This window comes from Talpa europaea (genome assembly GCF_964194135.1).
Source record: "Talpa europaea genome assembly, chromosome: 5".
NCBI classification, from domain to species: Eukaryota; Metazoa; Chordata; class Mammalia; order Eulipotyphla; family Talpidae; genus Talpa; species Talpa europaea.
Window position 1 is genome coordinate 15,475,730 of NC_140071.1, and position 26,109 is coordinate 15,501,838.

Consider the following 26,109-nt stretch of genomic DNA (forward strand, 5'->3'; position numbering starts at 1 on the left):
TGCTGGAAACGCCTGCACGCTGGAGGAGGGCCTAGGGGAGGCAGGGACAAGCAAAAGGGCTACAGGCCCAGTGTTAGGTGTGCAGTCCTATCGATTAACATGATGTTCATGTAAATCCACTTGGGAGTCATTAGAGAACATTTCATCTTCAAGTGCCAAGTTCAGTGTAATTAGCCCAGTGCTGGCAATGGAGGAAGCCTAAGACCTGTGCTCTGTGGAATTTCTAGAGAGAAACTACCCCTCCAGCAGTCAGGTAGAGGTAGACCTAGGAGCCCAACAGTGGTAGACAGTGTTTCTGGAAACACTTGTCCTCTTGATCTTTTGAAATAGGTGTCTTTTTAACTGAATCTGTGCTCTGAGATTGGGGTGTTTCACATGACTCCCCAGACTGCCAGGTTAGAAAGTTGGCTTGCTGGGGAGTAGACTGCTTCCCTAGGGCTGCTGTAGAATTGACTTTGCCTGAGCATGTGGGCCAGGAGCCTGGGGATGCTGTCCAGTTACCCAGCTACTCACCTTTATCATCCAGGTTTTCATTTCCTTTCACCAGTGAGGATTTTATATGTAATTAATTCACTTCTCCATTTGCAGCCAAGTGGTCCTGGGTATAATCACTGTGAAAATTTTTTAGTTGTTGTAATCATATGCCTCATGTTTTGCATCTTCATATCATTTCATTCTCAAAACAATCCATTTCAGATGAGGAAACCGAGGCAAGACACAGTTTGCTCTAGGGTTACACAACAGTTAAGTGACACACTCAAGCCTAGGTCTTTGGGACACCAAAACCTGCAGTCTGTCCAACAGGCTGCTAGGGCCAGCCCAGCCCAGTCCCAGTGGGTAATGTACCCTCCTGGCAGCATGAGGAGAATTCTGGAAGATCTTCCTGATCTGAGTCGAGCTCATTCTTAAAACAGAGGCTGTCACATCTCCAGTCTCTGTGCACAGGAGGAGGGAGGAGCTCTGGATCAGGTGTCCTTGTGGGTCCCATGAAGCTCCTTCATCTCCTAAGTTTTATCCCCTATAGACTAGCGCCAGCCCTGGCTTCCTTACCTGCCTCCCAAGTTTGTCTTGGTCAGATAGTAAGGATGACGCTGCTGCCAGTGGTGACTGTCGTAATACATGAAGACTACACCAAAGCAAGGCAGTGTCAGTAACAGAGTAAGGGCGCTGCACCTCCTGTCTTTTGTGTGCAGCCCTTCAGGATGGGCTTTTATCCCTCCAGTGATACACTTTGCCTAACACTCTTTGAACCTTTCAAACCTCCCCTACATGTAAGGCTGCGGGAAGCAAACTCCAACCCTATCGTATAAACAAGGGAAAGTAGCCTTGTTAGATGAAGACATCCCTTAGCAATGTGGGTGTGTCTTCCCAGTGGCGCAGCGGTTGAGCACTGGGTTGCGAAGCTGCCCGCGGCCTCTGCGGCGCCGGTTCGATCCCCGGCTGCTCCCCGGCCACCAGAGGAGGGTCCCACATGGCGCGCAGACCTCTCCTGCCGCCCGCTGCTCCCCTCAGCAGTGTACTTCGGTCCTTCTGCCTGCTCTGCTCCCCGCTCTGGCTCTGGTGAATTCTCTCACCCTCCCGCGCTTCTGACTGTACCCAGTGCATGTACAAACAAAAACGAACAAACGAATAAATAAATAAATAAAACATGCCTCTATTAAAAAAAAAAAAAAAAAGATCTAAATGGGGACTCCTCCCTTCCCAGGAACTTCTAGGTGCAAATGCCCATAGTCTTTCATTCTGTTATGTAACACATTCATCCTTACTTGACTGACAAGATGGCAGTTCACGTCTACTGCTGGAGGGAGACGAAGGAGCAGCTGGCCACGTTACCACCTATGCTCTGATAACCGCCAGACGCCACAGGAGAAAGGCTAAAGAGGAAACTCAGTCCATCCCAAGTGTAGGTCTTTTAGAAACTTGTGTGATGCATGGATAATACTGTAAAGGTCAGGAATGACACAGGGCAGGTTTTCTCTGATCCAGCAGACCAGGTAAAGGAGGAGTCCTAGAGAGACCTCAGTGGTTTTTTGCAGGTCTTTTATTGGGATTTAGCAGGTACGTGGCAGGCAGGGGTGTTGGGGGGCTGGTAGGCTGGTAGGCTGGCAGGCCTCCCAGCCCCCAGCAGGTCTTCACTCTGGGCTCTCCAGCCTTCTCTCGGCTTCTCTGCTTCTTGGCTTCTCTGTGACGCCGCCCTTAAAAGCCCAGTCTCAGCCCAGGTGAATCCCATCTACCTATGCCCACACCCTACTCCAGGTGCCCGCCATCAGGCATGCATTCAGGACTGCAAGGATCCATCATCTATCCTGATGGCGGGAGGGCAGAAAAGCCTGACATTTTTCCTTACCCTACAAATACCCTCTGACATCTTTATTGGGTTTATTTGCTTTTAACCTCTAAGTGTGTTCAGTGAGGAGAGAGCTGCATTGACAGCACAGCTAATACCTGTTGGCGCCGACCCAGGGGAAGTCACCCATCAGTGACTTGAGCTCTCTGTAGCCCACTGAGCAAGATGCCACCCTCAGACCATTACCAAGACTTGGTGGATGTGGCCCTGAGGTCCATGTCGTTAATTAATGGAGTCAACCTCAAATGTAATGCTGAAAATAAGAAAATAACCTCTTACCATTTTTCCCTCGGAAGTGGTTGGAGCCTCTCTGAGTGGTGCTGAGCGAGGGAACAGTTGGCGTTCTCATGACTCAGTTCCCCGGCTCATGGTGAAGGTGATCAGCTGTAGCCTCCACAGTGGTTTTGCCCATTGGCTGGTCCTAAATCATTTCCCCTGTTTGGTAAGATCGTTGCTGTGCCCTTAATGGCTCATTAAAGAAAAGAAGCACAGGGGACGCTGATGCTTCCGATTGATAATGACCGTGATCAGTCTCATGCTGATGTTCACCAGATCTTTAAGAGACACTTGATCAAAAGTCACACATAGCGAATGTCTCGTCCTACCCAGGGTAGCTGCTGTTCATTGGAATAAAGACTATTCCTCCCTGTGGTGTATTGCTTGAAAAGGGATTACAAGTTGCAACTGGCAGTCTCCCTCATCTTGTCATCTAGATACCAAACATCAATGTGAAAAACAAAACAGCACAGTTAATGCAGTTCATATGCAAAACTCCTAAATGTTCAAGGCTCTAAAAGGCAAGTTTTTTCAGTTCTTGATGCCATAGGTTTCACGTAGGTCGTTTTCCCTGTATTTTAAATATTTTCCTTCTATTTCATAATAGCTATTTTAACTTTTTTTTTTTAAGATTTATTTATTTATTCATACAAGCACTGGGTACAGTCAGAAGCGAGGGAGGGTGAGAGAATTCACCAGAGCCAGAGCGGGGAGCAGAACAGGCAGAGAGACCGAAGTACACTGCTGAGGGGAGCAGCGGGCGGCAGGAGAGGTCTGGGCACCAGGTGGGACCAGCCATTGGGACCCTCGCTGGCGGCCGGGGATCGAACCGGCGCTGCAGAGGCTGCGGGCAGCTTCACAGCCCAGCGCTCAACTGCTGCGCCACTGGGGAGTCCCGCTATTTCAGCTTTTTAAATGACATATTATTTAGATTCAAGTCAGTAACTCATCACTGTGCTTATGGATTAATCTGAAGTAAACGAAACAGCTTGCTTTACCTGTAAAACAGGGCGCTTTGTCTTGATATTTTTAAAGATTGTGTTAAAGGGGACTTTACGCTCTTTTTTTTTTTTTAAGTATGCCCTTAATTAGCATTGACATAAAGTTGGTTTGTTACATAAACATGAATTTACGGAAAGTCAGTTTATTACATAGCCATGTGAAACAAGATCAAATTATTTTATATAGGTCTTAGAGGGTTTTGCAAGATTGCATCTTGTGATGGACGTTCAGGAGTCAAGGAATGGCAGGGGAGGTGACTGTCTTTGTTTCCTAGCATGGACTAAACAAAGAGCCACAGCTTTGATGGCTTAAATCACAGCACCATGTTTACTCTCTCTGCAGCCTGGAGGCCTGAGACAGAATATTAGCAGCGGTGCTCCCTCCTCTAGGCCTCTTGTGGCTTCCAGTCCTTGTAGGTAACCCTGGCACTTCCTGGCTGGGAGATGCATCGTGCCAACCTCTAGCTCCGTTGTCACATCATCTCCTGTGCACCTGTGTTCTTATCCAGCTCGTATAAGGACCTCTCACCAGAGTCCACCTTGATCCAGTATGATCTTATCTGGATCCTAATGCAATTATACTTGCAAAGATCCTATTTCCAAATGAGGTTACATTCTGAGGTTGTAGGTGGACCTGAATTTAGGGGTGCCACTCTTCATCCCAGAGGCTCTGTACTGCTAGGCTTGAGACAGACTCAGAATCATAGTCAGAATCACTGCTTGCCCAGGGCTTTGCACATGGTCTTGAACTGTGCCGGAACCGTCTCCCCTCAACCCAGACCCTGCACTTCTGCCTCCTCCCACCTTACCTGACTTCTCTTGGGCCTCAAGACCCCTAGCACCTCCTGAAGAAAACCTGGCCTGTCCACATCACCCCCAAAGCTGGCCAGTCCCTGAACCTGTGCTTCTGTTAGATCATTTTTCATGTAATGAATGTCATTTTTAAATTACAGAGCATCAAATCATATATATTATTTTGTATCTTATTTTATTTACCTAATAACTAAGATGTTCTAATATTTGACTTATATATCATTCTTTTATGTTTTATGCATTTTTAATATCATTTAGATAATTATGTACTCAACTCATTAATTTTTGCAACTGATCACACATTGAAAACTCTTGAGGGCAGGACCGATGGTCCTAGCCCATTGTCCACGCCCAATTTTTAAACTTCTTTCTCTTTGTATCCTCTCCTTCGTTTTCAGAGAAAATCTGCCTGGACCCAAGACTGTGGTCTGGGGCTGCCGATAAAGGTCTTAGCAGAATTCCCCTTTTGGTGGGGGGCGGTGGGCTGCGATTGTTTTCTCTCTGCAACCTCTGCATCTGTCCATCTGTCCCTCTGTGTGTGCATCTGTGGGAGCCAGGGAGGAAGCCAGACTCAGTGTCAGCTGAGCCGTCCTGAACCCAGGGCATTGAGAACATGACTGCGTTCATTGATCCCATTGGGATTTAAGAAATGAATGAATTCTGAATACTCACTTTTTTAATTTATTCTTCCTCTTGGTTTCTTTTACCTTCTGCCCTCACTTCTGCCCCAGGGAGAGCAAATCGGGACATAAAAGCTTTGAGAAGCAGACATTTTCTTTGGAGAAGGTCTATATACTCTTCCATCTGGAACTTCAGCCATTTGAAGGGATCCTTGCCAGTCCCTTTGGACTTAGCCATATTTTTATTTATATTTTTTAAAGATGAAATCAGTGAAACTAGATCTTGTCAGCTTTGTGTTGGTAATTTAAAGACCCTCCTTTTCAGTTCTGAAGTTTTCCACAGATCACCTTTGTCAAACTTCACTCACACCTGGGGTCATCTCCTGCTCAGAAGCAAAGTACGAGGAGGGGGTCTACGGGGCAAATGGAAGTTATCAGGCTTTTTCCACCCTCCTGCCATTAGCATCTATGATCGACACCTGTGGTCCTATGCGCATGCCTGATGGCGGACACTGGAGGATGGTGTGGGCGCGCCTAAGTGGGCACACCTGAGCAGAGAGACTGACTATATAGGGGAGGGGAGTCACAGAGGGCAGCAGGAAGGACAACAGAAGACCGCATGGTGGAGAGCATCAGAGAACAAAGTGAGGAAAGAGCATATGGGGATTCTCAGGGGGCCCAAGTTGCTGTCTCCCTGCTGGCTAACCTGTGGGGGTGATGCCCAGGGCTCCAAGGTTCTCATTCAAGCTGCCTGAACCGACAGTGAACCCGCTCGGCCTCAGATGGTTGCAGAACAGGGCCCTTTTGAGAAATGGTGGTGCCAACAGGTAAGTCCTTCAAGGAAGCTGGACAGAGGGACTAAGTGAACCTCAGCATGATGTGCTTAGTTGGCACAAGAGCTCATTTTAAAAGAGTGCAATAGGTTTCTCTAAGAGGAAGTTTCTGGAAAGTACTCAGGATAAAAATTGCTAACATGAGCCAGAAGAAAACTTCCTAGTTGAGTGTTGCTTTGTTTTTAATAATCCTGTGCCCTGAATCATCTCAGCCCAAATCAAGGCCTTTGAGCCTCTGGTAAATGGGGCGCCCTGGCCCCTGGCAGCATCCATCCTCACGAAACTCCAACCTGTACGAAGAAACGGGTGTGGTTTGCCCCCCACCATGAGGAATGTCAACAAATTCAGATGCCCCTTTATCTCTGAGAGATTTTTCCCTCTAAATGAGACAACACTTTGGAAAAAACTCTTTGTTGTTCCCCAAGATTGGAGAGGGCCCTTTCTTCAGTGCTGTTTTCTCTTCCCTTCCAGAGTCTTCCAGCTCACACTCTTCCTGGTGTGCAGTTCAAGAAATAACTTTTGAGGGTGTTTGTTTTTCCAGGCAGCCCATGGCTCTGATTTTGTTTTTGAATGTTTTCTGTTTGCTCTAAGGAGGATGCTTCCAAGTCTAGCGTGCCTCCTGCCAGCTATTTCCTGTTGAGAACACTTGGTAACGGAGAGAGCTCCTCGTAGTCTAAAACATGCCTGTGACTCAAATACCCACACCTGCTTGCTCCTCGTCCCGAGGCGAGACGCCGGCTCTCACGCTGGGTGTGTTTTCCCCTCGAGTTGAAACGCAAGTCTGCAGACAGCCTCTGTAGACATCTTACAAACATCATCGTGTGGACTAGCTAATGGCTTGTAATATGTGGCCGTATTTACTAGGCAAACCACCAGCTCTGGAAATTCCTCCTCAGAAAAGCGAGAGAGGCCTTGAAAAGGAGGCAGCTAGACCGAAAAGGAGGGCTACCTTCCAGATGTGCATGATAAATGGAGGAGAGGCGGGTCAGGGCAGCGGAGGCGGGAGGGCCAGTGTCTCCCTTGCACGCACGTGCATTTGATTTACTCCTGTGTCTGATTTCTCTGGCAGTTGCTTGTATCAGTGTGAGCAGCCTGCATGTTTTGCAAAATATTTTACAAAATCTATTCAGCGGTCAGCTGATCTCACAGCTCGGTTGGGATGGGCAGCCTCCCAGACTCCGCCCTGATTCCGGGGGCTGTGCCAGCACCTCTGGGGCCATCCTCAGAGTTCAGGCCAGGCCAGCAAGCTTGCAATTGCTCTGGGAGCTGGGAACCTGCCTCTGGCCAGATGGACTTGTGGAAGCGAAACAAGAGGCCGCTATTGGTCTATTTTGAAAGACATCTGTCTCATCTCTGCTGGCGGCTCATGTGGCTGTGCTGACTGTCTACACTGTGCTGACTGTCTATACTGGCCTGACCCCCTGCAGCACCCCCATTCTGTAAACAATGACTTAGAGCCATGAGGCCCGTTAATGCCTCTCTGCCCCTAGGGGCCAGATGCTGTATCTGGGGTGCGCAGGCCCTCCCTCTTCAGATCTTCAGCTTTCAATGCATTTCTGAGTCCTGCCTGACCTGTGAACTTGCTTCTTCCAGAGAGTTCTTTTTCCCACCTAGACGCTGGTACCTGTGGCTCCATCTAACTCCACAGCTGCCTCCTGGGGATTCCATCCAGGACAATAGCTGCAGACAAGTTTAACTGGTTGACCTGTGATTACCTAGCAAATTTCTGAGAGGGGGGAAAAATTGGCATTTATTGTATACCAGGCAGGAAACCACCTGGCTTAGTCGATTGTCCCATTTAATCCTCTCAGTAACCCCCGAGGTAGGTGGACTAAGGAATTAGTCTCTGAAGTGTCTTTGCGAGGGGCCCAAGTGGCAGGACTCACATGAGTCTAGCATACTCTTGCTCCAAATAGTGTTATTTGAGTGAATTTTGGTGACACTGTTTCGGTATGAAGTAAAGACAGTCCCAATGTGAAGGGCCCTTTGCCGTTGATTATTCCTGCTACAGCCAAAAGATTTAAAGGAAACCTTTAAATGCCATCTGTACAGCTATGGGATGAGTAAAATTCCCCCAAATTGAGAAGGTAATTGAGTCTGAAGAGTGACATGGGCCTGTCCATTAATCACAATTAAAGTTTACTAAGGACACCTTACAGGGGTCCAGAGCCAGTGGCCAGGACTGCGGGTGAAACGGGGCCCACCACCCTCTTGGCCAGGGTCTTCATAGACCATTCTTGTATAAGACTGTTGTCCTGCTGGATGTCTAGTGTCGTCACACACATCTTTGTTCTACTAAGATCAATAGAGTTGTGTATGGGTCACAAGTACAGGGTTAATGTACATGGACCAAACATGGCGTCCAGACAAGATGGAGTCACTTAGGCCTTCCTACACCATTCATTCTACTTGTTAAAAATTCCTCTGCTGGTTTCTTCTATAACCATATTCATAACTGAGTCTAATCCTATTCCTCAAAGGCCCTTTTTGGCTATTATTTCCCATCATCTCCCTTGGGGGTACTGTTTTGTTATTATTTTGCCCTGTTTACATTGGGTTCTCCAGGAAGCAGATGGTGAGTTGGAGCTGAGAGCAGTGAGTGTCTGTTAGGGTAACAGCTGTGAAAGAAAAAAGGATGAAGCAGGACTGGGCAGGGGAGACTGACAGGGAGTTCTGGGGCAAAGCTGGCCATGAGAGGAGTCCCACACGGTGGAAATGGCCAGGCCTCGTCTCCTGTCGCTCACCATTGCCCCGGAATCACCCCGAGGAGTGAGACAACTGAAAGCTGAGGTGGGCCATGCACTCAGTGTTGCAGGTCATGAGCTGACCAACATGTCCTCAGCAAAAGGACACATTCGTTACTTGACGGGGTGACCGAGTGGTACTTCATGGCCACACAGCCCAGGGATTTGTCTACCCCTCCCTCATTCTGCTTTCTGTCACCCAGTCACCTCCTGACAGCTCCCTGTCTTCCATAAGAAGACCTAGGAATAACGAGCACGGCATTAGGATGTACCTGCTCACAGACTGCCGAAAGTCAGGGCAAAGCAGGGAGTGTAACATAGAGAGGTCCCCTCTGCACAGTCCTGCTGGGGGAGGGAGACAAGGGAGGGTGACTGAGCTCCAGTAGCCCTGAGGGGAAAGGTCAACATGGGAGAGCATATCATGCTTTTGCTATTTTGCTTGACCTTTGTCCGGTCTGGGGGCCACGTTGGTGCCTAACTCGTCTAATTCTTGGTAATCTGAGTTTTGCTTCTACTTTCTCATTCCTAAGGACTGTGTCAGGCTCCAAGCTGCGACATGGATTGGGGGCAGTGGCTGCCTCTGCCTACACCCTGACACAGCCTTACCCCTCCCAAGTGCTCACCTGCCTTCTGGGCCTGCCTGGAATAACCTCTTGTTTGCCCTAAGGCCCTTTTCTTATGGTTTGGGACATTTGGGGTGTAAATAAACCACTGAAGTAGAATCCCTATGAAGTAGAGAGAGGCCTCTTTTGGCTGTTAGAGGTTGCAGCCCATTTTGTTCATTCCAGCCTGGTCATGATGAGCTACATTAGGATGGGGCTTTGCCACAGTGAATCCCAAGGTCATTGCCTGGATGTGTTTGGTATCAGATGGAAATTTGAATCCCAGTTCCGCCCATACTCTGTGATCTTGGGCACATTAAGCCTCGATTTTCTCATCACTAAAAAGATGGGTCATAATGTCTATCTAGGGTTGTTTTATATTGAAGTAAGTGATGGGTGTGTTAGCACAGTATGCAGTACACAAGGTGCAGCATGGAGGATAGTTCCTTAGTCAATATTGGTGCTAGTCCCCCTCATCTATTATAACTTCGGTTGGTTTAATATAGTTCTAATATAAACACACCTTTAGAAGCAAGCTTTGCATTTTCATTTCAGCATTTATGCTTATGCATCCAATAACTTAAGGTTTCTCTAATGTTTCACCTGCAGTTATTTTTAAAATCCCAGTGGATAGGAACAAATGGTCCTGTATATTCCTTGTCTAAACGTAATTAAGAACCAGGGGCCACAAAAGGGTCACAAAGATATTCAATGATGTCACCTCTGGCCATTAAACACGAGAAAAGTCCATCGATTGGAAGCCAAGATTTTTACATTGTTCTATCCACATCTGTGAGAACTTGGCTTTTCTGTTTTCCTAAACCAGGGGTCTATTGATTTGACTTTCTTATAACCAGAGTCCTTCAAACTAGGAAGAGTCCTGGAGAATCATGCAGATGGGTCAACCGTAGGGAAAATACCCAACAAATCCAGCTTCTAAGGAGCACCCTTTGCTTGGAGAGAAACTTATTAAGTGTCAGTCTCAACAAAGAAAGTCTGCATGAACCCAAGTAGATTATGAGACCTGTCCAGCCCGACCCTGTGCCAAAGAGTCTTAAAAAAGAAAGAAGAGAAAAAGAAAAGCATGTTTAAAAATATCCTGAGTCCACCAAGGACAGAGGAGATTCAGGGGAAGAGTGAGTGACATTAGCCAGCGCACACTGATGGGGGCAGTGAATTTGCAATTTCTTAAGTATCTTTTCTCTGCTGACTTTAAGACAGCGAAAGATTGGGAAAGAAGCCCCTATTTTGATGGAAGCTGTTTTGACAGAAGTGAAACCGGGCTTAGCACGAGGTGGGGGCAGACTCTTGCCAAACCAATGGGACAGACCCAAGGAGGATTGAGGCGAGCTGGGGAAATTATTTCAAGATGGAGCAGGATCCACTTGAAAGGGAGGGAACTGCACGATACAGACGTTGCATCCATACTTGACTTAGTGTGTGAATAGTATCATGTGGTTCTGAGATACGGGGACCCTCAGGAGTGTCCCCTTTTATAGAATCACCTGTGGGAAAGGGGCTGGTCACCTTTTGAATCATGCGTCGTGTGGATTACTAGGCCGTGGTAAAATCTGAAATTCGTCTGGTTGCAGGGGTGGGGGCGGAAAGGGAGACTGTGTGGCGTGGTGACGTACGTCTGAAGAGGTGTGGTCCTCTGCCCCTCAGTCATACACCATGTTGTATAAACTAAAGTTACCTCAGTAAAAATTTGATTTAAGAAATGAAAAGGAGACTGTTGCTCACTCTCACCGCCTCTAGCACTTTCACCAGGGAGGAGCATGGGCGATGTGGCAGGAGCAATATGGGACTCAATCTCTGGGTCACCTTTGACACACTTTCAGGGCTTGTAGCCTGAGGTTAGAAGATAAATTGAAAATGATCTTTGGGATGTGGTCTGGCTGCAGGGACTCTTGAGTGTTGATACAGCCTCTTCCAAGGCTAGGGCAACACGAGCTGTAGGAAAACATAGGAGTTGGCATCGGAAACGCACCTGGCAGGGCTGCAGGGCCGACAGCAGGGGCGTCGGGAGGTTTTCTGTTTCTCAGACCTGGCCCCTCTCCAGCTTTCAGAGCACGTCATAGCAGAGACCACTGGGGGGTGAAATCGGTGTCTTTGGCTGGCCAGGGAGGTGTAGAAGCTTCCCGAGCACTGCTCCAAGCAAAGGAAGTCTGGGAGGGATTTTGGGTCCTATAGCCCCAGAATTCTGTCCTGGATGGAAATAACAGAGAAAATAAAAAATGGAGTGCGGTTGATAGGAGTGCATCAGAACATGAATCTGTGAGCATATTACACATGTTAAATATGGACAGCATCAGCATGTTCTATGCTACGTGTATTATGTGCCATTCCCAACACATTGCATGGTGTTGGGAAACGTTGCCTGCTGAGTGTTAGTGAGGAGAGAAGAGAGGAGAGCTCTGCTCTTGAAGCGGAGTTGGTTTATGATGACATGGGAACAGTGGGCGGAGGGAAGGGGACCCCATGGGAAAGAATGCTCGCTCCACCTAAGTGCGGTCACGTCAACAACTTTGGAGGCAGGAGGGGCTTTCAGGGGCCTCTGTGGAGGAGGGAGGGAATAGTGGTCTTCACAAGAGCCCATGAGGCCTTGCATAAATTGGTCTGCTACCTCTCCTCCGTCATATCCTGTCACTCTTGTCCTCGCCCACTCCTTTCCAGCCACAGCACCTCCTTGCCGCTCCTCACACACACCAGCCACACTTCCAGTTGACCACATTCACACTGGCTCCTCCCTTTATCTAGAATGTTCTTCCAGGTAGCTGCATGCCCAGTTTTCATCTTCACGTCTTTGCTCAATGTATTCTTCCCAACGGGGCTGCTTAGCCACAGCGTTGAAAATTTCAGCCTGGGTCTTCCAGCTGCTGGCATGCCTGGTCCTCTTTGTTGTTAGACGTTTTCTTTGTTGTTAGACGTTTTCTGTTTTCCATAACTTGTCTCCCTTTCTAACATACAAACAGTTGGATGCTTGTTTTAATAGGTCTGTTGTTGATAGCCCGTCTCCCTCAATAGACTGGAAACTCCACAAAGACAGGAGCCGTAGTTTTGTTCAGCTCTGTACTCCCAAATGCTTGGAACAGTACCTGGCATATAGACAGAGTTCAGTAACCACTTGCTGAATAAATGAATGAATGAATTTATAATGAGCAAATAATAATTTTATAAACAAAAAGATAACATGTCATGAGAAAAAAAGTGGAGCAAGTTCCAGGTACACTGGCTGAGCTCATCAATTGCCTGATGAGGGGAGATCGACTCGTTCACACACGTCAGATTCTGGCTTGACCAGCATTCCCCCCGCCCCCTAGAAAGAGGTGACCAACATCAGCGTGAGTTAGCAGAGCTGTGTGGCCAGAGTTCTGATTTGATTCTGTGTTGGCTGCAGGTTGATCTCATATAGTTGTCAGGAACTCTGGTCCCCCACAGAACTTTAATAAGGAAATTTGCAAATAGAAGCCCAGAGGTTCTCTTCTGAGGACCAGCATCTCTGCCACCTGCTTTATAAGTTCAGTTCTCATCCCTGATCAGGCATTTTCTACTAATTTAACTTCTGAATTCCTATTTCCTAAAGGTGCAATGATAAAAGAGCTTTATGAAAGCTTGCATTGATTCATGCAGAAAAGTGGTACATGAAAACCTTTGAGGAAAACTGAAACGTCATGTAAACTTATTGTCATGGGATAGAAAAGGCCACACTCCTGTTTCCTTCCCCTGAAGCTGTATGAGAATGGAAAATGTGTAGTGCATCCTAATGTCAAGCTACTTTGCTGTGGGGTTGTGAATTTAAATCAATTGCATTAGTCTATAATATCAATTTTTAAGGTAAATATGAAAATATGATCCCTTGTTGCATAGAAATCAAAATAATGTTTTTCATTGTTCATATAATCATGTTGCTTTGCATTCATTGTTTCTCTGCAGTCCCCAACACACACACACACACACACACAAACAAACACACACACACCACCCCACCCATCTCATCTCATCTAGTAGCTCTTCACAGTAAACAGAGAACCAGCTCTGCTTCAACACAGAAGGGACGTTACAGCCATGATGCAGGAGATGGAATTTCAGCAGTGAAAAGGCATACGTCCGTTAATGCTGGTCAGACACAGCTGCAGCCTTCACGGTTAGCACCCTACATTTCATCAATGTTTGTGGAATCCGAGGGTAGAACACCCACCTTTCTTACACCTCTTCATATCAGTCCAACTCTGTTAGATTCTGCCTTAAAGATGTATTTTCAGTATTGCTTTCTTTTCAGATGTACATTGACTTTTATTTCCTAATTATAGATGTCAAGAATAATACATCAACCAGCTCCTTTTCAAGTTCGGTGTTAGGAAACAGGACTAATTATAAATTGAGTTATTTTGTGTATTGTTCTGCTAAATGTCAAGAACTATGATTCTTTTATGATCTACTAGAAAGCCAACCATTAGCTGGCCACAGTTTCATAGAGGCCGGCAAGAGATATGAGTCTCCTGGATCAGAGGTGAAGGAGTTAGTTATTCATAGAACTAGCAGTAGAGAGGACATCAGCGTATTTGCATGACTTCCCCAAGTCCTGTTTCCCTGAGGGCAACATGGACCTCTCTCTGGTGTGTAGATGGGTGTGATTTAAGCTTCACTGCTAAACTGTGTGGTTGTAACAGGTTTAGATAATTGATCATTTGGGTTGCGTTTGAAAGACTAATACTGTATCACAAGTCAGGGAAAAAATCTTGAATATTTATTAACCCTGATTCTTCATTCTCCACTTGACTTCCCCAATCCAAATTTTACAATAAAAAATTAAATAGAAATTTCGTAATAAAGAGAACATACTCATTTTTCATATCCTCTACTCTGATCTCCAGATCAAGGGGAGAGGGAAAAATTGGTGATTCCCAGCTACTTAGACCAAACAGAGGCAGTCAGAGCAGCGTGGATTGGCTTAATCAGTGGTTAGATATGGCATTCTCATCATTTCTTGTCTAGGCCTAGACTTTGATGTGTTTTCAAAGCCTCATTGGTGCCTGAACCCCATCTTTATCCATCTAATCAGGGCTAATGCAGCACCTGAGAGAATACCTGTGGGGAGTCTGGTGATTAAAATAACTCCAAGAAATAAAGTTTATCATCCTCCCATTTCCTCTTACTGGGTTGTCCAAACTTCCCTCCATTTCTCGGCACACTTCATCAGGAAACTAATCAGTGTGTGTGTGTGTGTGTGTGTGTGTGTGTGTGTGTGTGTGTATATATATATATATAAAATTCTTCCACTCAATCCTTTGTTCTCTGAGAACCTATAGACTTAGAACCTCCAACAGCCCTCAGGCTTAATTAGGCTTAGCAAGTTTTCAAAAGACGCCAGTGGCTTTCCAGTCCCCCATTACTTCTTAGGCAAGAGGATATCATGGGTGAGAATAACTGACCTCCATTTATTTGTCTTATGTGTTAGACAGACTGGCTATTAACAGCTAATGCTATTCTAGAAAACGCAGACCCTCTCATAGTAATTCATCTATAATCATTTTCCTGCAGTTCCTGTTTATTCTCCTATTGTTCGTACTGGAGACCCAATACACTCAGATGAAGTGAGAATGCCTGCTTTGGTGAAAAGTCCAAGTTCCAGAATTCATTTATGTGTTCTGAGTTATACAAGGTTTAGACCACATAATAGTAGAGACCGGTGCCCGGTGGTAGTCATCCAAGTTATTCTGAATTTTACACACATATATGCCCATGGTTCAGCTTGGCAGCACTCCTCTATGGGTTCACAGCATGTGCCAGCTATCAGTTATCAGTGGCTGGATGCCCAAGATGATTTTCAGAAACAGCTGGAGAACTCTTCCTGCAAAGACTTTAGCACATCAGTCTAGAATATCAAAATTGTAAGGTCACCTCAGTCCCTTTTGATAGGACCAGGGCATGGTTAAATGATGTGTACCTTTGCCTTCTAACACCTCCTGTTTCTTGCCCACCTGATCTCTGGCCTCCCTGTTCTTCAAACTCCAGCCATCAGTTTTTCCAAGCATGCAGCCTCACCTGAACACGCCGCCCCAAGCCTCCTGCCTCTGGAAAACCTAGACTCCAGAATTATGACAGCTCAAGGAAGAGGGGAGGTACTTAAAACTAACCACTTTTTGAAGGAAAAATAGGTAACAAGAGTCCAGTCAGGCCAAGTGAAATGAAGAACCACAACACATTTCAGAAGGAAAGTTCTAAGCTCAAACTCAGAACCTCATTTCTAGGTTTCCTGGTCTTTCCTTATTTATCTTAGGACCATCCTGGGATGGTCAAAATCAAGTATATTTTAATTGAATTGAATTAACACTTTTACATGCCAGAAGACAGTTTCAAATTTGTGGAAGCAACCAAAAATAATCATATGGTAGAGAAGCTTCTAAAGGCTAGTTTTGCTTACTGTTAAAAACAAGTAAATTGTCTATTTTTCTAAGAAGTGATCATATTCTATTTCTTCTCTCAAATGTTAACTTTGAAATTTAAAAATTACAAAATTGGGTAAGAAACAGAAAAGGAAATTGGAAGTATGAATTAGCCAGGAAGGTGCTGGAGAAGTTAGGTAAGTCATTTCAATACAGATGGATCAGGAATGTGAGGACATTACATTTAAGGTGATTTGATGAATTGTAAGAAAATGACCCCCTTCCTAAAAGTCTCACTCTCATCAGCTAGCCACAGTGTCATTCATTACACTTTGCTTTAGGTTGAACTTAGAAAGGTCAGTGTCCAGGAAGGAATAAAATAACCTGTCATACAGTTCCTTTAAGGTGTCAAGGTCTTATTTATTGCTAGGAAGCCAGAAGATGGTGCTGAACTAAAGATAAACTCCTCTAGTTTTATAATTTTACTGAGTATGATCCCTGCCAAAGGAATAAAATACTCTCAGTCATGGAAACTTCCAAGGTTCTTGTAGCTTCTGTGAGAGTAGAGATGAGAAAGATAGTCAAAGTCTTGTTCTCTGTCTCTGTGGTGGAGTTGGGGAATTGAAAAGAAAGGACTCTGGTTATTATCTGTCTATCAAGTTGTTCAGAGTTTTGTTTTTTACGTATTCTTTTATTTTTGTTGTTGTTGAAATACGGTTGACATATAGCAAATTAGCTTTAGGTGTACAACATGATGATGTGACTTCTGTATGCAATGAAAATGATTACCACAAAACTTATTTTTTATCTAAGCAATATTTTTAATTTGCAGTATAATCTTTATAGTCTATGAGTGCCATCGAGTCCACTACATCCCTATGACTTAATTATTTTATAGCTGGACATGTACACCTCTTGATCCCTTCATCCATTTTGCACCTCACCTTCAAGTTTGTTCAGCATCTGAGTACCAAGGCCAAGACCCAAAAGCAGTTTTAAAGGAATAACCTCACCAGGTAACATCTTTTGCAGGTTGAGAGTAAATGTTTGGGAGGCCTAGAACAACTTGGATACAAAAGGACTGTTTCTACTTTTCCAGGTTTGGTTCTGTCCTTGGCACTGACAGGGTTAGTAGTGTTGGGTTGACTTTCTCCATAGGCCCCACTATGCTTCCTGGGAAACTGTTGTTGACAATTATAAGAACAGAAAAGCAACCGAGAGGTGGCCCATTAAACACCCTCACCTTGCATATGAGCACACTGAACAAGGAGATGATCAGAAGCAGAACTGCACAGGGGACAGAGCACGAGTTTTGGGAGCAGACAGACCTGGGTCTACCACTGAGCAGCTATGTGAACTTAGGCAAACTCAATGACATTTCTTAGTTTCTTCCTCTGTAATGATAGTTTTTAGGGAGTACCTACTCAGAGAATGGACTCAAAACTTGGCCAGTTATTATGTCTGCTAAGTTTCCAAATTGAGATGTAATTCACATAATGTAAAATTCATTTCAAAGTGTACATTCATTGTATTGGGCAACCATCGCCACTGTCTTAATTCCAGAACATTCCATCACACCCAGATAACCCTGTTCCTGTGAACTGTCAGTCCCAGATCTCCCTTCCCCCTGGCACCTGGTGATTACTAATCCACTTTCTGTCCTTAGGGTTTTGCCTATTCTGGGAATGCGTTCTAAGTGGAATCAGATATGGCTTCTTGTGGTCTGGCATCTGTCACTTAATGTTTCACCCAACTTGTAGTATATACTTTCAGCCAAACTTCACCCAACTTGTAGCATATACTTCAATCCTTTTTATTGCCAAGTATTATTCCATCACGGATATACCACGTTTTGTTTAGTCAGTCATCAGTATTGGTTATTTGGTAATATTTCCATTATTTTTACTAAGTTGGACCAAAGCCAGATGAGGCAAATTCCTCAATCTGGTCCTGTTTTGACTATCCCACATTTCCCACTGTAGTATCTGAGCATGCATATTGTACTAATAGTAGCTGTTTGTTCAAAGAAACCCTTATGACCTGGCCAACTTCTCTTGGGATTTTATGCCTTTACAAGAACTTTCCAGTATGGAAGGAAAAATACACAATTCAAAGAAATGAAATCTAAACATTGTAGAGAAATGGTGCTGATGAACAAGCTTAATTTTCATGTTCTAGGCTCCAGCAGACAGACCTTTGTGCCTGTTCATCCCACTGTAGTCCATAGAAGAACCTGAGGTCTGTGCAGTACCTTTTATCTACCTGGTTTTGCTGTGTAAGTTTATGACCATGGTTGATTGCCTAGGATCAAAGAAAGTTTATTACTAGCTTTGGTTGATATCTGAGGACCCTCCCCTGGTTTGCTATCCTCCACAGCAAGTATCCTCTTCTTCTCTTGGGCCATCACTATCACTGCCTTAACCTGACCATTACTCCCAGGCCTCTGTGCACTTCAAACAGAACCAGGTCTGAGTTTCAGATGGGAGAGCAGGGAACTGGGTGTAGCTGGGTATGTTCTGTTCTTCACTTAGTGAAGATGGAGGCACTTAACCCAAAGCCTTCTCTTTGTGGGCACAGGAAGACTGGATGCAGGCCCATTCGTTTAGAATTTGGTTGTTGACATTCTTTGCTTGGGGATGGGTGATGTGTAGAATGTGGCAGGATTCCAGTAGGGGAAGGCATTTCTCTGGATTCATCAGGGGCTGTGCTTCCTTATCTTGGGTGGCATGAAAGTAGAGTCCAGCCCAACCCGGCTTCCTGACTTTGAGCAAGTGTTTTCTTTGCTAAAGCCCTAATGATCCCATCCTGAACACACTCATTACCAGCTCATCTGATGTTCCATTTTTTGTTATTCTTTAAGATCTGGAGTCATCATTGTGTGTTAGGCTTCTCATGCATTATCTCCTTGATATTATTTCCTGCATCTAAGTGTTGGCAGTTTCTGAAACACAGCAAAGCCCAGCCCTTGTCTTCTGCAAGTTAAGCATCCCTCCTGCCTCCCACCCTTCCTGGTGGATGCCATTTCCAGCAGCTTCTGTCCTGGTCGCCCTGGGCGATATTTCCTGCCTGGTCAGTGTTCTCCGCACCCAGCAAGTGATGCTGCCCATGTGCTCTGGACCAGGCTGGCCCCACAACCAGGAAGGCACGTGATGCTCATTGACGGCAGCTGGGCTTGCCAGGACTCCCACTCTGGTCGCCTCTTAGCACCTGCGTCCGCCCCAGCCCCCATACTCTTTCGCTTTGAGGCAGAGTTTCCATCATGTGCAGTTGGTTTTTAGATCCTCAGAGTAGATCTCTAGGCTCCCCCCATCTATTTTCTCTGTCCTTTACCCTGGGGACTTGCAGTCATGACATCAGAGCTATACGAATGGGAGTCTAGCCTGGTTCTGATGCAAGAAATTGCCGAGGGAGCAGAGGAGAATTTTCTAATCGTATATTAGAATTGACTCTATTAGTAGAAAACATTTCTCTGGCACCTTTCCCAGGGTACTTGCGTGTGTAATTTTGAGTTCATAGAGCTTTTCGGTTGGTTGGTCTGGTTTGGGGTGGTTTTTCGCATCAACAACAAAGGAATGAATAGATTAAAAAGATGAATTGAGTGTGGAGCGTCTTTTGGCAGCTTCGTACCCCAAGCCTCTGGCCAGGTTTTAACCACGTGTGGGTCCTGGGTGGCCCACTGAATGTGTCCCATCCCCCCTCCCACCCCCACCGTGTGTGGGAGGACGCTTTGAGGTGCTCATGGCCGCTCTGTGTCTGTTGCAGTTACCTGGCTGAGCAGTGCTGGAATGGCGGCTTCATCTACCTGATCATGCTGCGGCGCTTTAAGCACAAAGTCCACTCTCCTTATAATGGCAGCAGCAGCCACAGCTCTGAACCAGGAGAGACCCCAAACTTGGAGCTGGGGGACGGAACTGTGAAAAAAGGGAAGAGAACAAGAAAGTTTGGGGTCATTTCCAGGCCTTCTACCCCTAAGGCCACTGAAGATTCCAAGAGCATCACTGGCTGTGAGCTAGACGGTGACCCGGTCTCTGAGCCGGACCATGTCCTGGACACTGAGCTCGGAAATGGTCACGCCTTTGAGCTAGAGAACGGCCCAGATCCTCTCAAGGAGGTGTCTGGGTCCCAGCTGGATGGGTCAGAAGTGGACAGAGGGACAGAGCATAGGATTCCAAAGACAGAAGCTCCACCACCCACCAGTAATGACAAACGCAACCTCTCCAAACCCGGGAAGACGGACTTCCAGTCCAGTGACTGCCTGGCACGGGTAAGTTTTGGTTTGAATGTGGAACCTGGATTTTTAAACTATTGTTTAAGTTGCTTTAAAGGTTTAGAAAAGTATATGTAAGATGGCCTTGCATTTTGTGGCCAACAAATTTATTAAGATAAATGATCAGAGGACATAACGACAACAACAAAAAAATTCAAGTCACTTTATCCTCCTTTAAGTAAAGAGCTAGTCAAGTGAGCCTAAGTGGAAAATTCGAGCCTCTGTGATATAATTTGAGTCATATGAGGCCCAGATAAAGTACTTGAAAGGCATCATTATTTATCACTGCTGTCACCAGAGGAATTGCCACTGCAAGGCCAAGAATTCTGGTGGCAGTTGATAGCTTAAGCGTCCGAGCTTTGGTATTAACAGGAAGGATGTCCAGCATGCAGGGAAGCATCTGCTTTTGTTTTTAACATTTCAAAACCAGTGACATTTTCATGGGATCCTGTTATTACATTGCTGAAGTCCAGTGAAGTTTGGAAACTTCACAGAAATCTCTGATGCTGTGATAACCAGCTGAGGTGGTCAGGTCGTTCGTACCTAAAGCATAGTAGACGTGGTTGATTCTGAATGGTAATGCGTGTGCTTCTAGACGCAACCTGTCTCCCCCATTCTAAGCAACCCTCTCTCATGATTACATTTCTTGAGGGTAAGCATGGTGGTCCCATGAATCGTCTTGACTGATGATATTCTTCTGGGTTCCTAGGAAAGCAACACCTTCCCAGGTAGTTCTTAGTGGTTCTTCTCTGACATCTTCTAGAAGACACCCTATAGGCATAAAGGGGAAAAGTAGAAAATGGACACAAAGGATGCCTCAAGCTCGGCTTTCATGCTGGGGACTGGTGCCTTGGGAGTGACTGTAATTTCCAGTAAGGCTCTTTCGTGCATATTTCTGCAGTTGTAGCCAATCTGTATAGTGGGTTGAGAAGAATCAAAGTATCCTCTCTCAAGGGACCATGTTCTTTCATTTGAGGTGCTGGGTGATCTTCGGAAAACCTTATATAGATGAAGCATTGTCTGTAGATGGAATGTGTAAGCAAGTGAGAAATGTCTTTATCAATGATTTCCTACCAATTTTAAGTCCCCAGAAAGGATTAAGAACAACTAAAGATTATGATGTACACCCCTCCCAAATTAAGGGCCACAAAAATATTATGTGTTTCTTGTCAATGAATACTATATCTTGATTTGATTATTCCCCTAATGATTAGATTGTGAATACTCATAAAGCCTAAGGTAAAAAAATTAAGCCATGGGATATGGACTTCCTTAATCATTTTGAAGACTGAAGATACAGTCTTCAGGAGGTACAGGAGGTTGAATCCTGTATATAGTCCAAAGAGCAATATTTCTTCTAGCTAAGACACAGTAAAAAGGATTTGGAATGATTTTAAAGGAAAACACACACACCAAACTTTTAAGTGAGTCCCCATCCTTTGCTCATCTTAAAGTCAGTAACATAAAGTTGCATTTCTGGAATTGGCTATCTGAAGATTCACATCTCAGAGTTCCTTTGCCTGGTTTCATTCACGGTCAAATGTTCAGAAAGAGATCAATGAAGCAGTGGTGGGGGCGGGTGGAGAAACAGAAAGAGTCTTGCTCTTTGGGGTATTTTTTAAAACCACATGCCTGTTGGAGGAGAGACTTCTGCTCTGGAATTGAATTCTTTGTGTATAATCTAAGGACTGATTACTGATCCTGGCTTGTACTTTTGGTCTTGGGAAGTTGGAGTGGGTCCCACACCTTTTCAGGCATGTCTGTTTCGGCCCCCTTTTCAGTGCAGAGTTTCTTCATTCAATGACTTCACCCAGGATGGATCCAGTGGGCAGGAAGCAGATCTTTATGATCCCCCCATATCTTCAGGACACCCAAATTGCAACCAGTAGATCTGCCTAGATCCTTGGTCTCAGTGGGTTTTTAATTTTCACTCCAGGATGAGCCTAAGTTCATGTAAAATGGAATTTCCAGAAAACACAAATATTAGCTATTTACCTCTTAAGCCTCCAGGGGAACAAATTCCATTCCATTTGAATAATGGGAGATTAAACATGTCAGTGTTGTTCCATTTCTGCCTTACTAATGATTTAATATATCCACAAAGACTTAATAAATTACAAAAAGTCTTGTAACAATCACTCAGACCTTTCTTATTTGTCAGGGACTTCTTTTTCATAGACTGTTACTTGTTACATGAAAATAAATCCTTGTACTTTGTTTCTATATTCTGTTCTCCCTTCATGGAGCTATAGGAAACGTATTTCCTTTGCACAGATATCACCTTCTTTTAAAAAATGGTATGTTTCTGTAAAAGATTAATACATGATACATCTGTACCCAGATTAATTTCTAAAAATATAGATATTGGGCCTATTGTCTAAAAAATAAGAATCTCCTGAGACATAAATAAGCATTTTTAGAAATGAGTCCAAAGTTCCTTATTCCCAGTCTAGTAAAGATCATCATTACTCATCCAAAGTGACAGTTTTTGCAAGTCTGGTAACACATAACATGTTTTCTGTAATGCTGCATGGTAAAAATGAGTACAACCAAACTTGGTCACATAACAAAGAAAAATCATCTTCCCATTTCCAGCTAGGCAGATATATCTGTTGTGGTCTTACTCATAATCCACCTGGTGCAGTAGCAGCCCTCAGCCCCCGGGTCTTCTTAGAGAGCTCAGGAAGGCTTCCCAGGTCAGATCTGCAGTATCACAGTATCTCCCAGGCAGTCCCTGAGTTTGCATCCAGCAGAGACAACCTGAGGATGACCAGCTTCTAGGAGGCCCCCTGGTCACTGGGTGAACCAAGGCCCTGCTTCATGGTGGCATCTTCTAAGTCCCTGTCTGTCTTCACCTCTCGCCCACCCTTGCTGTAGTCTTCCTATAGCACATCTCCATGTCAGATGTTTCATGCCCTCCCTGAAGCTCAGTGCCTCGTTTGCACCTCACCAAGCCTGCTGCAGCGTTCCCAGGCTCACCAGCAAGTTGCCTGAGCCAGAAAGCAGAGATTCCACAACTGACCACTAGTCTGGCTTGTGGGGGACTTTCTCTGGTTTTGTCCTGACAATCCCATGTCCTGGGACACCCCCTCCATCCCAGGCACATTGGGCCAGTTGGCATCCTGGAGTCAAAACGAAATGCTGCCCCCTCCCTTACACCAGTCCTGGCTGCTGACTCCCCTTAGGATCGCCGCTGGCTCTGCTTCTCCTCCCCGGCTTCTGCAACGTCAGGTCGAGACCGGGACCCGCAGCTCACATTTCTCATCTGGGCCATCACAGTCATTCCTGCTGTCTCACTGCCCCACTCTCATCTCATCATCTGCTGTCCTTGCTGCAACCAAAAACGGACTTTTTTTGGTTTTGTTTTTGTTTTTTTGAGGTGACATGGTTCACAGCTCTGTAGATGATTCAAGGTACAGGATCACACCCCTTCAGACGCATGATACTACACCACGCCCACCACCATGGTGCCCTGAGTCGGGACACCTCTCTAAAATCCTCTCGTGTGTGTGTGTGTGTGTGTGTCTGTCTGTCTGTCTGTCTGTCTGTCTGCTTACAGCTGAACACATGGCTGAGCAGGGCATATGAGGCCCTTCATCCTCAGATCCCTGCTTAACTTTCTGCCTCCGTCTCTCATTGCTTACTTTCTTGTGGATTTAGGCTGATTTAGCTGCAGTTTTTTTCAAGAGGCCATGCTCATGCTTGCTCAGAGCCTTTGCAGAGGCTGCACCTGTGTGCTGTTTCTTCTCCCCTCCCAGGATAACTTAGTTTCTCTCTTTCCTGGGGACACTAAACACCACCTCCCGCATCTCAGGTAGCTCCTCCCTGCCCCCCCACCAAGTACTCCCTCATCAGGGAGCGAATCCCTCGGATTCCCACTACCGTTTACCTGCTTGGGTCCCCTGGGTGCCATCTGGGCCAGGGCCTGCTCGGTCTTGTCCCAGCTCAGTGCCTTGCACCTGTAGGTGCTCGAATAGAGGTACCCGGTGCCTCAGGCCTGCCAGCTAGGACAGCCCATCTCAGAGCTCCAGCCCTTCTTCCATCCCCACTTCTGTGGCTCCCGTGTCCTTTCTCTGAGCTCCATTTTCTCACCTATAAACTGAGCATTTTGCTCTCATGACTCAGGGATTTCAGCTCTAACATTATGATCACACATCTCTTAATGCTCATTCTAAATCAGAAGGGCAAAGCAAACAGCCTCGGAATAGGTTTGCAACTAGAGCCAGAGCATTTATTGCAGTAAAATTTTCTTTGGATGATGTATCTTCTCACATTTGGAGCAAAGATGCTGTTGTAAAATTTTATTTTGGGTTCCAGCAGAAAATGAGGTCATTTAAATGCTGCCGAGACAGCTCCTTTTAATGTAACACCCCTCTTTGGTAAATAAACCCCTTTGTTTGCTGGAGTGAAGAGATGCGTGTGGGAGCTCACGCAGTAGGGGGGCGGGGCGGGCCCATCAGTGTCCACCGTGTCCAGCTTTGCCTGGTTTGGCTTTTCCTCAATAGGCTGACAAAGTCTCACTGCCCTTCAAGCTGATGTGAAAGAAAGCAAAAGCCTGAGGCCGCGTCTAGACAGAATCTGTTTCAAACTCAGTTGTCTCTGCTGCTGGATCGCAGTTCACGTCTGAACGTTAGCTGGCAGGCAGCTCTGCCATGGGGCGAGCCTCTTGACGTCAGTCTCAGTAGCTTCTGAAGAACAAGACCAGGGATAAGCATCCTGTACTTATTAATTCCCTGGCCTGTGTGCAGTATTGTTAGGTGCTGGGCCCTATTCCGGCGGCCAGAGAAGCCGCTGTAAAATAAAGGACTAGGTTCCTGTCTGTGACGTTTATCATGAACAAGGAACCACGAGCAACAAATAAGCAAATAGATGAATGTGAATGTTCGATAGCAACAGGAATGACTCTCGGTAGAAGGAAGTAGTGCCTTGATGGGGCCTGAGTGGCGCTGGAGTCAGTGAGGATGCCACTGAAGAGACGGTGTGTTAGCTGAAGGCTGAAGGACAGGAACAGGGGCAGGAGATGTCCAGGAGGAACCAGCCCTGCAGCTGCCCTAAGGCAGGAATGGTGGCGTGTTCCAGGCCCAGAGGGTGGAGTGTTCCAGGTGCAGGGAGGGGAGCTCTGAGAGGGGAGACAGAAGAGGCGGACAGGCTGGACCACGCAGGCTCATCCGTGCCATCGCCAGGAGCAAAGACTTTACTCTAAGTCCCGTGGGATGCTGTTGAAGTTTTCAGTTGGGTGTATCATACTTGATTAACAATTCCACCCCAGCTGTGTGATAGAGAATAACGGATGGTAGGGGCTGAAGAATAACAAGGGAAACCAACTTGGAGGCTGTTGTGATACCCAGGCTGAAGATGCTGGTGACATTGACGAGGGAGCTGTGGGAGGAGCAGGAGGAGGTAGATGTGGGAAGTGCTTGGTGGGCAGAGCCTACAGGTTTTGCTCTTGGTTTGTCTGCAGGAAACAGAGGAGAAATCAAAGATACCATATGGCCTTTGGGTGGTGTGTCCTCCTTAGTTTGAATAGGTGAGAGCTGTGTTCCCATTGAGAGGGGAAAAAAACAGAAGAGGCAGGAGGAGAGGCCTGTTTTGACCACACTGAGGTATGTATCAGGTGCCCGAGCAGAGTCGCAAGGAGGCGGTTGGAATTTGGCCTGTTGGTTTTGACCAATGCCACTTAGACCCTAGTAAACTACGTACTCCGGCCTTGTATGTAACTGAACTCTGCTTTCAGCTACAGGCAGCTGGATTTAGCACTGACAATTGTACAATTAGGACAGATAACATCTGGTCTCCCTGTCTGTGCCTGCCTTTGCGTTCCTCCAAACTCCTTCATTAGATAACCAAGAAATTCCAGAGCAAGCAAACTTGCATTGATCTCTTTGAATTTTCACTCTGGGGAGCCATGTTACTGGATAAAAGTGAAAAATTAGGTCTGTTTCTTGCTAGTATCATTGGGAACTATATTGCAGATTGCCCCCTTCTGCCCCTGAAGCCATCTTTATTGGATGTGTGTTTTGCTTTGCCTTGCACTGGTTGTCTGTGTGTTGGGCAGGGGTATGAGTATGGACCGGGCATGTGGCTGCTCTTGATTCCCATTGTCTTAACTCTTTCTATCCGCGTATACATTAGGGCATTATTCTTTCCCTCTGATCATAGCTTTGTGTGTCTCTTGTCACAAGTCCTGTTTCAAAAGCATTTAAAAATTAGAAAGGAC

The 26,109-nt window shown here is 45.8% G+C and overlaps 1 protein-coding gene across 1 annotated transcript in view; it reads left to right on the forward strand.

Annotated features, from left to right (window-relative positions):
- The window catches only part of PDZD2 (PDZ domain containing 2), a gene marked incomplete at both ends in the record, with an annotated part of 207,467 nt that overhangs the window by 101,667 nt on the left and 79,691 nt on the right, over nt 1–26,109 (forward strand). The window contains one exon of the mRNA XM_084233525.1: nt 19,388–19,889. Within this exon, the coding sequence (XP_084089651.1) occupies nt 19,388–19,889 (502 nt within the window). The remainder of the gene's footprint in view (nt 1–19,387; nt 19,890–26,109) is intronic.